Source organism: Mauremys mutica, chromosome 2 (genome assembly GCF_020497125.1).
Source record: "Mauremys mutica isolate MM-2020 ecotype Southern chromosome 2, ASM2049712v1, whole genome shotgun sequence".
In the NCBI taxonomy this organism is placed as follows: Eukaryota; Metazoa; Chordata; order Testudines; family Geoemydidae; genus Mauremys; species Mauremys mutica.
This window is the reverse complement of record NC_059073.1, coordinates 283747167-283759421: the sequence shown is the minus strand read 5'-3', so window position 1 is coordinate 283759421 and position 12255 is coordinate 283747167. Positions and strand designations below refer to the sequence as shown.

The 12255-nt window shown below is 46.0% G+C and overlaps 1 protein-coding gene across 1 annotated transcript in view; it reads right to left on the bottom strand.

Annotated features, from left to right (window-relative positions):
- The window catches only part of XIRP1 (xin actin binding repeat containing 1), a 53187-nt gene that overhangs the window by 29042 nt on the left and 11890 nt on the right, over positions 1–12255 (bottom strand). The window contains exon 5 of the mRNA XM_045004350.1: positions 10403–10484. Within this exon, the coding sequence (XP_044860285.1) occupies positions 10403–10484 (82 nt within the window). The remainder of the gene's footprint in view (positions 1–10402; positions 10485–12255) is intronic.

Below are 12255 nucleotides of genomic sequence, written 5' to 3'. Positions count from 1 at the left end.
TGGGGGAGGAGGACAGGCTGGGGCCGGGCCCCCCGCTAGCCTCCCAGGCCGCCCTGGACCTCGCATCCCCCTGAAGCACGGGGCCCCCCAAAATGTGAGGCCCGGAGTGGTTGCCCTGGTCTGTCCTGTGGATGGGACGGCTCTGCTTGGACCCGTTCTGGGCACCACCAAAAATTATACAAACCTGGCGCCCATGCTTCAGAGTGTCTACCAGTGGCAGCTTGACTTTTTTGGACAGCTGGGGCACAAATCACCAAATAGTTAATTTAGTCCCTGCCCAATGCATAATTTAAGAGCTATTATTATACAATTCGTTTTTAATACGTGGAAAAGAATCTAATATTCATCTGTTCCCTGAGAAAGAAGAAGAATAATTCCAAGTAAACAAAAACAGTTTAAAAATCCAGAGATTTTCACATTAATTTAAATACAGGATCAGCTTATGTTAAAGTCGAAAGTAAATTGATATTTTTCACCTAATTTCATACACCTCTGCTTAGAGCATTTTCATGCATTCAAATAATAGACCACAATCTCGATGTAACTATAATATACCATCATCAATTTAAAAACAAAAAGCCACAGTAGCACTTTAAACAACACACAACTTACAAAATTGCTTAAAAAAAACCCTGTGTATGATCAACTGGCAAATCAGAACCTGAAAATCACATATTATTTATATAGACACAAACACAGTAACAAAAAATCATTCATTCAAAACAAACAAGGCAGTTTGTTAATGGAATGGTTCGGAAACTGCTCATCTTTGAAGAGGACTCCAGCCTCATTCCTGAGACATCCAAATCAAAGTAGCTGCCATAAGAGTTGGTGAGTGAGGCGGATGGGCAGAGCCCATAACTGCCACTAGTCAGCTGCCTCCTGGCTGTGAGCTACAAAGCCAACAGGCTGCTCACTTAAGCAAAGAGCTGCAGGAAGTAGGGAGGTTCCTACAGGAGATCCTGGTCAGGGAAAGTTAGGTAAAAGATCTGACTGGGATCCCAGCTGAGTAGACAGTGGCCAAAACCTCAGGCGAGCCAGGGAGCAGGGCCTGATTTACCTGCCTTGATTCCTATTGATCCCATGGATGAACACAAGGGTGCTAAAGGAGTTGGCGGATGTGATTGCAGAGCCATTGGCCATTATCTTTGAAAACTCATGGCGATTGGGGGAGGTCCCAGATGGCTGGAAAAAGGCTAATGTAGTGCCCATCTTTAAAAAAGGGAAGAAGGAAGATCCGGGGAACTACAGGCCAGTCAGCCTCACCTCAGTCCCTGGAAAAATCATGGAGCAGGTCCTCAAGGAATCCATTTTGAAGCACTTGGAGGAGAGGAAGGTGATCAGGAACAGTCAGCATGGATTCACCATGGGCAAATCATGCCTGACCAACCTGATTGCCTTTTATGATGAGATAACTGGGTCTGTGGATATGGGGAAAGCAGTGGACGTGATATATCTTGACTTAAGCAAAGCTTTTGTTATGGTCTCCCACAGTATTCTTGCCACCAAGTTAAAGAAGTATGGATTGGATGAATGGACTATTAAGTGGATAGAAAGCTGGCTAGATCTTCGGGCTCAACGGGTAGTGATCAATGGCTCCATGTCTAGTTGGCAGCCGGTATCAAGCAGAGTGCCCCAGGGTTGGTCCTGGGGCCAGTTTTGTCCAATATCTTCATTAATGATCTGGAGGATGGCGTGGATTGTCCTCTCAGCAAGTTTGCAGATGACACTAAACTGGGCGGAGTGGTAGATACGCTGGAGGGTAGGGATAGGATACAGAGGGACCTAGACAAATTAGAGGATTGGGCCAAAAGAAATCTGATGAGGTTCAACAAGGACAAGTGCAAAGTCCTGCACTTAGGACGGAAGAATCCCATGCACTGCTACAGACTAGGGACCGAATGGCTAGGCAGCAGTTCTGCAGAAAAGGACCTAGGGGTTACAGTGGATGAGAAGCTGGATATGAGTCAACAATGTGCCCTTGTTGCCAAGAAGGCTAACGGCATTTGGGGCTGTATAAATAGGAGCATTGCAAGCAGATCGAGGGATGTGATCATTCCCCTCTATTCGGCATTGGTGAGGCCTCATCTGGAGTACTGTGTCCAGTTTTGGCCACAAGAAGGATGTGGAAAAATTGGAACGAGTCCAGTGGAGGACAACAAAAATGATTACGGGGCTGGAGCACATGACTTAGGAGAGGCTGAGGGAACTGGGATTATTTAGTCTGCAGAAGAGAAGAATGAGGGCGGTAAAAGAAGTAGTGCGAGATAAGTAAAAGAAGCAGTGGGAGATAAAAAGGCATCTTTTAAAAGTGGAAGTCAAATCCTAGTGAGGTAAATAGAAAGGACCATAAACACTGCCAAATTAAATGTAAAAATGTAATTAAGAAAGGCCAAAACGGAGTTTGAAGAACAGCTAGCCAAAAACTCAAAAGCTAATAACAAAATGTTTTTTAAGTACATCAGAAGCAGGAAGCCTGCTAAACAACCAGTGGGGGCCCTCAACGATTGAGATACAAAAGGAGCACTTAAATATGATCAAGTCATTGCGGAGAAACTAAATGAATTCTTTGCTTCAGTCTTCACTGCTGAGGATGTTAGGGAGATTCCCAAACTTGAGTCGGCTTTTGTAGGTGACAAATCTGAGGAATTGTCAGAGATTGAGGTGTCACTAGAGGAGGTTTTGGAATTAATTGATAAACTTAACAGTAACAAGTCACTGGGACCAGGTGGCATTCACCCAAGAATTCTGAAAGAACTCAAATATGAAATTGCGGAACTACTAACTATGGTTTGTAACCTGTCCTTTAAATCAGCTTCTGTACCCAATGACTGGAAGATAGCTAATGTAACACCAATATTTAAAAAGGGCTTTAGAGGTGATCCCTGCAGTTATAGACCAGTAAGTCTAACGTCAGTACTAGGCAAATTAGTTGAAACAATCGTAAAGAATAAAATTGTCAGACACATAGAAGATCATAAATTGTTGAGGAAAAGTCAACATGGTTTCTGTAAAGGGAAATCATGTCTTACTAATCTACTAGAATTCTTTGAAGAGGTCAACAACCATGTGGACAAGAGGGACAAGGTCCCTCATCAAAGGCTCTTATGTAAATTAAGTTGTAACTGGATAAGAGGGAAGCTTCTTTCATGGATTGAGAACTGGTTAAAAGACAGGGAACAAAGGTTAGGAATAAATGGTAAATGCTCAGAATGGAGAGGGGTAACTAGTGGTGTTCCCCAAGGGTCAGTCCTAGGACCAATCCTGTTCAACTTATTCATAAATGATCTGGGGAAAGAGGTAAAAAGTGAGGTGGCAAAGTTTGCAGATGATACTAAACTGCTCAAGATAGTTGAGACCAAAGCAGACTGTGAAGAACTTCAAAAAGATCTCACAAAACTAAGTGATTGGGCAACAAAATGGCAAATGAAATTTAATGTGGATAAATGTAAAGTAATGCACATTGGAAAAAATAACCCCAGCTATACCTTCAATATGATGGGGGCTACAACTAATCAGGAAAGAGATCTTGGAGTCATCGTGGATAGTTCTCTGAAGACGTGCATGCAGTGTGCAGCAGCAGTCAAAAAAGCAAACAGGATGTTAGGAATCATTAAAAAAGGGATAGAGAATAAGAGAGAGAATATCTTACTGCCCTTATATAAATCCATGGTACGCCCACATCTCGAATACTGTGTACAGATGTGGTCTCCTCATTTCAAAAAAGATATACTGGCATTAGAAAAGGTTCAGAGAAGGGCAACTAAAATGGTTAGGGGTTTGGAATGGGTCCCATATGAGGAGAGATTAAAGAGGCTAGGACTTTTCCACTTGGAAAAGAGGAGACTAAGGGGGGATATGATAGAGGTATATAAAATCGTGAGTGGTGTGGCGAAAGTGAATAAGGAAAAGTTATTTACTTGTTCCCATAATATAAGAACTAGGGGCCACCAAATGAAATTAATGGGCAGCAGGTTTAAAACAAATAAAAGGAAGTTCTTCTTCACATAGTGCACAGTTAACCTGTGGAACTCCTTGCGTGAGGAGGTTGTGAAGGCTAGGACTATAACAGGGTTTAAAAGAGAACTAGATAAATTCATGGAGGTTAAGTCCATTAATGGCTATTAGCCAGGATGAGTAAGGAATGGTGTCCCTAGACACTGTTTGTTTGTCAGAGGGTGATGATGGGCGGCAGGAGAGAGATCACTTGATCATTACCTGTTAGGTTCACTCCCTCTGGGGCACCTGGCATTGGCCACTGTCAGTAGACAGGATACTGGGCTGGATGGACCTTTGGTCTGACCCAATACAGCCATTCTTATGTTCTTATTTGTAGCTGCTTTCAACTACCTGAAAGGGGGTTCCAAAGAGAATGGATCTAGACTGTTCTCAGTGGTTGCAGTTGACAGAACAAGGAACAATCGTCTCAAGTTGCAGTGGGGGAGGTTTAGGTTAGATATTAGGAAAAAACTTTTCCCCTAGGAGGGTGGTGAAGCACTGGAATGGGTTAGCTAGGGAGGTGGTGGAATTTCCTTCCTTAGAGGTTTTTAAGGTCAGGCTTGACAAAGCCCTGGCTGGGATGATTTAGTTGGGTTTGGTCCTGCTTTGAGCAGGGGGTTGGACTAGATGACCTCCTGAGGTCCCTTCCAACCCTGATAGTCTATGATTCTATGATCCATGCTTGTGTTTGAACAATGAGGGAATCACTGAGGAAAAGAGAATGAAATACTGACAATGATGGGAGCTTCACTGACAAAATGGCTGGTGAGTTGGCCTCCTGCCAGCTCATATGATTGTTAGGAAACTGAAGAAGAGGCAGGGTCTGCTGGGTTTGGGGAGACCCTTTTACACTCTCCCTTTCTTCCTTGCCCCAAAGACAGGTACCTGGATCCCCTATTTTAAAACGCCCAGGTTTCTTGCTAACTGAGACACAGTGAGAGACTCAAACCACTGAAAGCCAGCTCTGTTGGCTAGTTCCAATAGACTTTGCATTCAGTTGTCTGTTGTCATGTTAGAAAAGTAATTGTGTTTGCTGGGACACATGCACAGCCCTGCTTATGTAAAGGACAGTCACAAATCCTTGCCCTTCTCATTTGATTAGCTGCCTGTATTCCAGGGCTTTGGCCAAGGTTTCTGTCCTGCTAAATTAGGGCCAGGGTTTGATACCCTTATTCATGACTAAATAGTACCTTACAGCATTAGTAGTCCCATGTATTTGTAGAGTAAATGAGTAAAGGTATCACAATCTGGCCTTTACTAAGAACAGTGTCCCAGTCCATGTACAGTAACATTCAGTACATTTGTTGACATTCACTGGGAAGAGACCAATATGACTCAATCGACAAAAACCTCTGAAATTTTTGCACAGTTGATCAGGCAAAATTATATGTATATGAAATGGCTTTTTAAAATACATATTTTCTTCAGGCAGTAGGAATGATGCAACAGTTTCCTTAACAGAAATGGTGCTGATCTTCAATCTAGCCATCCACAAAGCTAATATTCAGACTGAAAAAGACACAGACAGGTCAGCATTGGTGCAAAAAGGCAGGTTTAGAAACAGAAACAGAAATGCAATAGAAATGTTTTCAGGATTGCCTTTTGTTTCAATTGCATAAGAAAATAGTTTTTGTTTAAACAAAAGAGCAGAGTTTGCCATCCAAACACTGAAGACCTGCATGAGAATCCGAGAGTGAAATTGACTAGAAACAGACTAGCTACCTCTAAAACCAACCAGTTTATCATTCTCCAAGGAAAGCAATGTGCACAGGGTAAACACAGGGAAAATGGTGAAAAGGACGTGAGTTTTTCAAAATTATTTCTATTTTAATAACCTGTGCTATTGCAAGTACCAGAAATGTATTACATTTAAAGACATATTTGTAATACAAGGAAGGATTTTTTGCTTTTATCCTCAGCAGGGGTGAATTAATGTAGCTCAGCTGACTTCAGTGGAGTGCTGCTGAGGCACACCAGCTGGGGATCGTTCCCATATCCTCCTCCTACCTTGGAGTCTAGAGTCCTAGTCTAGAGCAGGACCCCAATGTGCTAGGTGCTGACCAGTTCGAGCCCAGAGAAGTCCCTCTTATTTTTCTCTTCTTTCCGCTCCCCACAGTTTGGCACCTCAGATCACAGTCACCATCCTCCTTGCTAGAGACGACTTGGCAACATATTCGTAGCCCAGCAACATTGCTCCTTAATTTGCTGCAGAGTGACACGGTGCTCACCTCCCTCAAGGGGAACAGTTTCCTCAGCTCTGCCAGACAGCCAAGGGAGTAAGAGATGAGATATTCCCTCCTAAACAGCAACTACATCCCTCAGCCCCCCGCACTCCACTACTGAACAACATAAATCTCCTCCAGGTGATTTGTACAATTGCGAAGGTCCAGTTCAAGGATTTGGAGTACAGGCAAGAAACCACACTACCACTAGATGGCAGTGTAAGCCCGCATATCAGAGAGGCTATCAGAAGGACGTGTCAGAATAATAATGCCTGCATCTGTAATTTTCACATCATGCACCTGAAGAAGTGGGTTTTTTACCCACAAAAGCTAATGCCCAAATAAATCTATTAGTCTTTAAGGTGCCACCGGCCTCCTCGTTGTTTCTGTGCATACAGACTAACATGGTTAACCCCTGATACTTGATCAGAAGGACAGGTACAGTAACAGAAATGCTTTCATAAGCTAGTGGCAAACTAACAAATATAAAAATAAAGTGATTTCTGGATATTTTATGGTCTGTTCCTACTGTACTAAGGATGTGTGAATCTTACACCAGGGAAAGAAATATATAATCTAGCTATACACTCTCTCACTTTCTCTCTCTCTGTCTCTCCACCTTGAGTTTTGAAAATTCCCTGTAGATACATTCTTAAATGAATACAAAACGGAGCGGAAAAGAGAAGAAATTATATATATTTTGCAGTTGCTCTGAACATGCTGTAATTTGTAGTCACATCAGACACCAATTTAATCTTTGTTGCACTGAACTGATATCACATCCTACTTTGCCCTTCATTTAACTCCCATCCTCCAGAAAAAAACCTGAATAATGTAAAAAATACATATAAGTGTATTCTGTCTGTTAGAGGAGTGAAACACAGACACCCAAAAGCCAATGCAGCATGTGCCTCTGCTGACTGCTGTCTCTCTTCTTTCCAGTTGTCAAGGTTCCCCCATGCGAAGATTTGAATGCTTAAGTCTCCTTTAACCTAGATTGTTCCAGCTCCTGCACCTGCATCTTAGTCTCCTGAGGGTCTCCTTCCCTGTTGGTCTGGGTCTGGCTGATCGGGTGCCAGCATTCGAGGGTCAGGGGCTTAGCTGGTGGTCCGGGGAGGAGTCATGATTCTTCTAGGTCTATTTTGTGAAAACTCCCCCAAGCCGGTCCGTCCCTCCTTCTCCTTCCCGGATACTGGCCATTGGCCTCACTGCCCTGTGCCTATTTCACTAGGAGGGTGGTGAAGCACTGGAATGGGTTACCTAGGGAGGTGGTGGAATCTCCTTCCTTAGAGGTTTTTAAGGGTTGACAAAGCCCTGGCTGGGATGATTTAGTTGGGGTTTGTCCTGCTTTGAGCAGGGGGTTGGACTAGATGACCTCCTGAGGTTCCCTTCCAACCCTGATATTCTATGATTCTATCTTGCCAGTCAAGAGCCTTCCGTGACTGAATCCACATCTCCTTGCTAAAACCCTATGTCAACAACCCCTTCGGTCACCAAGCCCAACCACTGCCCTCTCTGGTGCAGATGCAAGGATGTGATGAATACAAGGTCCATGAGATACTGGACTCAAAAATCAAACACAGCTCGCTCTAGTCTCTTGTAGTCTGGGTGGGCTATAGCCCAGAAGAGCGATCCTGGGACCCACCATCTCAAGTCCATCCCCCTGGCCTCATGGTAGCTTTCCACACAGCCCCTCCGGACAAACCCAGGCTGGCAAAGAGCGCATCTGGATGGGGCATAATTTAAAGGTCCAGAGGGTGTCGAAGCCAGGCCTGCAGACAGGGGCGGCTCCAGGCACCAGCACGCCAAGCGCGTGCCTGGGGCAGCAAGCCGCGGGGGGTGCTCTGCCGGTCGCCGCGAGGGCGGCAGGCAGGTTGCCTTTGGCAGCATGCCTGCGGAGGGTCCGCTGGTCCCGCGGCTTTGGCAGACCTCCCGCAGGCGTGCCGCCAAATCCGCGGGACCAGGGACCTCCCGCAGGCAAGCCGCCGAAGGCAGCCTGCCTGCCGTGCTTGGGGCGGCAAAATGCCTAGAGCCGCCCCTGCCTGCAGAGCTGCCAGGCAGTGAACACTCCTGTGCTGCCATCCAGCAGCAGCTATAAGCAGCCTAATGGCTGCTGATTGGCTCCCCACCCCATATGAACCAAAGGGGCGTTCCAGGAAGTGTCCAGGCAATAGTGTTGATCTCCTGTAGCTGCCACAACTAGTCCTGCTTTCTGCTCTTGAACTCCTGGCTTCGGCTTGACTTGGACCTCGCTTCCTGGCCTGGACCCTGAAACCTGACTCGGACTGTGATCCTTGGTATTGACCCTGGCCTGGAGTTTGACTATGCACATCTCCACTACTCTTGGCCCCAAGTTTGACCCCGCTCTGACCCGTGGTCCTGACTGCCCTTTCCAGGATCCTGACAGGGTGCTACCGTTGAAAGAGTATAGTAATGATATAGCTGGGCTCCTCTGGGACAATGCAGACCTCAATCAGGGCCACTCAGAGGATTATGGGAGCCTGGGGCAAAGCGGAGGAGCTGCGGCGCTTGTACTCACCCGGCGGTGGTTCGGGTCTTCGGTGGCATTTCGGCAGCAGGGGGCCCTTCAGTCGCTCCACGTCTTCAGCAGCACTGAAAGGCCCCCCCCCCCCCCCCCCCCCCCCCCCCCCCCCCCGCCGCCGAAATGCAGCTGAAGACCCAGACCGCTGCCGGGACAGGGCTCGCGGGGCCCCTGTGGGACCTGGGGCCTGGGGCAAATTGCCCCACTTGCCTCCCCCCGGGCGGCCCTGACCTCAAAGCCCCAGAGGAAGCATGTCAGAGCTGGGGATGAAGCATTCTGTGTGGAGGGAAGGAACAATCTCCCAAAGGTGATGTTGCCAATCCAGAGTCCGACCATTTCTAGGCAATGTTGCTAAGCCTTCCTCTTTGAGAAAGCTGGTCTGCTGTAAATCACTCACACCGTATACACCTCTTTCATTCCTAACCCCCTCCCAGTGCCTACCCCAAGCAGAGTTCAGACCCCTGTTGGGGAGATGTGCCAGAGACTCCATGAACTCCACTGGGGACTTTGCTATTGCTTTTGCTATTGATTTGACATGGAAGGTGCTCAGATACTGCAATGATGGGAGGCAGTATAAAATCCTAAGATAGATAGTGTATCATCATTCATCAGCCAGATGATGAGCTTTGTTCCTATACTTGGCATTGTAAAATTAATGATGAAGCTAACATTAATGGTATCCCAAAGAGCTCAATATCTATTTAGCAAGGTATGATGATGATTCCCACAACCTTTCTGTTTAAAAAGCTGGTGGGAACCAGATACCTCCATGTTCTCCTGAGCTGCTCTTTTCCCCAAATAGCTGTACTACTGAGTACATTCCTAACGACAGTACAAAAGCAATGGCTAGGCTCTAATGAGATCACAGCACTGGGATCACTATCTTAAGTCAGTGATGACTGGGTCTGATTCATCACCTAGGCAATGCCTGCAATGGAATCAAGCCAAGAGTGCTGTAGTTCAATCATAAGTTATGTACAAAATAAACTGCATAGCTCACTGAGTAGCACAGAAAAATTATTTCATCTCGAATGCAGCGCAAACCCATCCAGGCTAAACACGGGCTAATTTGATATCAGCTATTTTTAAACATTAGCCCAGAGACTAACAGTAGAGAGAGAGTCAACATGATCTAGTGGACAGAGCACTGGCCTGGGTGCCAGCAGCTTCTGCTTTCCAACCCCTGCTCTCACGGGCTCAGTGTGTGGTCATGAGCAAGTCACTTCAGAGTAACGTGCCTCAGTTTCTCAATTTCTAAACTTGGACTGTAATAATGTCTCATGCTTTGAGGCTAAAAAACCTCGCTGTAAATGACAGATTTACATTTGATTTGCTTTGAGTAATTTGCTGTATGTCTTACTGGCTAGATAATCTGCCCTCTTCTTTTGACTCCTGGAGAGCGACTCTGTACTCTCTAGGGAAGACAGACCCATCAAGCTACCTCTCCTTGCCATCCAAGCTGCCACTGATGCTGGCGAGCATGACCTTGGTCAAATTCTGCTTTCAGGGTTGATTTAACTTATACCAGTGGGTTTGCACGAGAGTTGAGGGTGACCCCTCTTTTGTGATCGGCGCAATCAGAGACCTGGCAGCAGAGCTGCTGAAATCACCCAGGAACCAAAATAAATCAGAAACTCACAGCGCTTGCCGGGGGCTGAGTCACAGGCTGTATCTGGCACTTGCGCGATGGGCGTCTTACTTTTCCCGGGGAGCTTCACTTCCTGTATGGGAATGAGAACAGTCTGAGCGGCTAGCTGAACAGTTACATGTCCATAAACAGACTTTAGGAACCTTGCTAGGCACTGGCATGTATGGAAAGCAATTAGACCATAGGGTCTATTGTCCCATTGCGGTTCTGATAGACCCGCTGCATATTACACTTTGGCATGCTAGCATCAAGCCCAAATTGTTTTATAATCAGGAGAGTGCACCAGCCCCAGAGAGCTGACAGTGTTTTGATTCCAGGCACTTCTAAGCAATACTAAGGATTCCACTCCATATTACCGACACTGTCGCAGCTTCACCTAAGCACGCTCCAGAGCCACTTAACCCCCAGGGTAACTCAGGTCACCAAATAAATACCTGGTTTACTCTTAATTTTGGCCTCAGTTACGTCCCCCTTAATAAATTACTCCAGGAGTAATCCCATTGGTTTCAACAGCATATTTAGTGAGTAAGGTACTACTCCATGCAAGTAAAGCGATCAAAATCTGGCCCTTGGCGATTGTATCCCTTATTTTTTAGCCATTTCCAGAAAGCTTTATTTGCCTGTCAACCCGAAGTCCTGGGGAATGTTTTGCCAGCTTTTTTAAGGTCACCTCATTGTTTCATCTTTCTGACAGAGGTAAGCCCGGCCCTTTCTTTAACCTATCCCTACAGCATGTAGATTTCTCATTCCTGAAATTATCTTTGTTGTTCATTGTTGCCTCCTCAGTCAGGGAATCCTCTCCTCCCTGTGGAATCACGACCAGTAATGCTCTACACTACAGCGGCGCTACATGCTGTTCCAGATGAGGGTCTCGAAAGGGCCTTATCCAGCAGTGCTATGGCGAGTCATCTACCTTGATGCTAATGACTAGCAGTAGTATCTTGTTTGACTCTCTTTATAGGGCTTACAGGTTTGTGCTTCACCTCCACCCCCTCTGCCAAAGTGTTAAGGCTCATTAACTCCTTTCTTCCAAGACTTTTTGATTTACAGTTGATTCCTTCACTGTCTCTGCTGCCAAGAGGTGTAGAAAATGGGTAAGCAGTTCTCCTGTCTTTGTTAGTTGGTCTCAGAAAGAGTATGCACAACGAGGTCCAGTACGGCCTCAATTCTATGACTGGCATGAAGGTACTGTGAGTGCGTTTGTGTAACTGTGTTTTCTGGGTCACCCAAGGATTTTCAGGGTACTTAATAGATGTTGGGGCATGTGCCTCTTGTTCCTGGAAACAGCCTGTTCAAAATCACTGAGTCCTGGAAGGCCTAGGCTGAACTGTGTTTCAGGGTCAGACGGATGTGGGTTTAGATTAGGAGAGCTGTGGAGGAGGGGACTTTGTCCCACAGTGGATTTGTACACTCTGCAGAACAGGGTTCAAATCTAGTTTAAACTACAAGTGGAAATGCGTTTGTTCTCACCAGTGGATGTTTCCTGGCTCTCCTCAGTGTTATTCACTGGTCACATGAATTAGTGCTAAAAATCTAATACATTTCCCCTTACAAACACCACCAATTACTAATGAAGAGCCAGATTCTGCCACTATTACTCCCAGGGAGTAGTACCCTACTCCAGAAGTAGTTCCACTGAACCCAGTGGGGTGGCTCATGGAGCAGGTAAAAACAGGTGGCAAAAACTGGTCCACAGGAAACATGGTATGTGCTTGGGAACAAAGCCGTAACAAGGAATTTTTATGCCCGAGGCATGGGCCTGCTCCAGGCTCTTCGGTGGCGGGTCCCTGAGTCCCTGTTGGAGTAAAGGACCTGCCGCCAAATTGCCGCTGCCGCTTCATTCA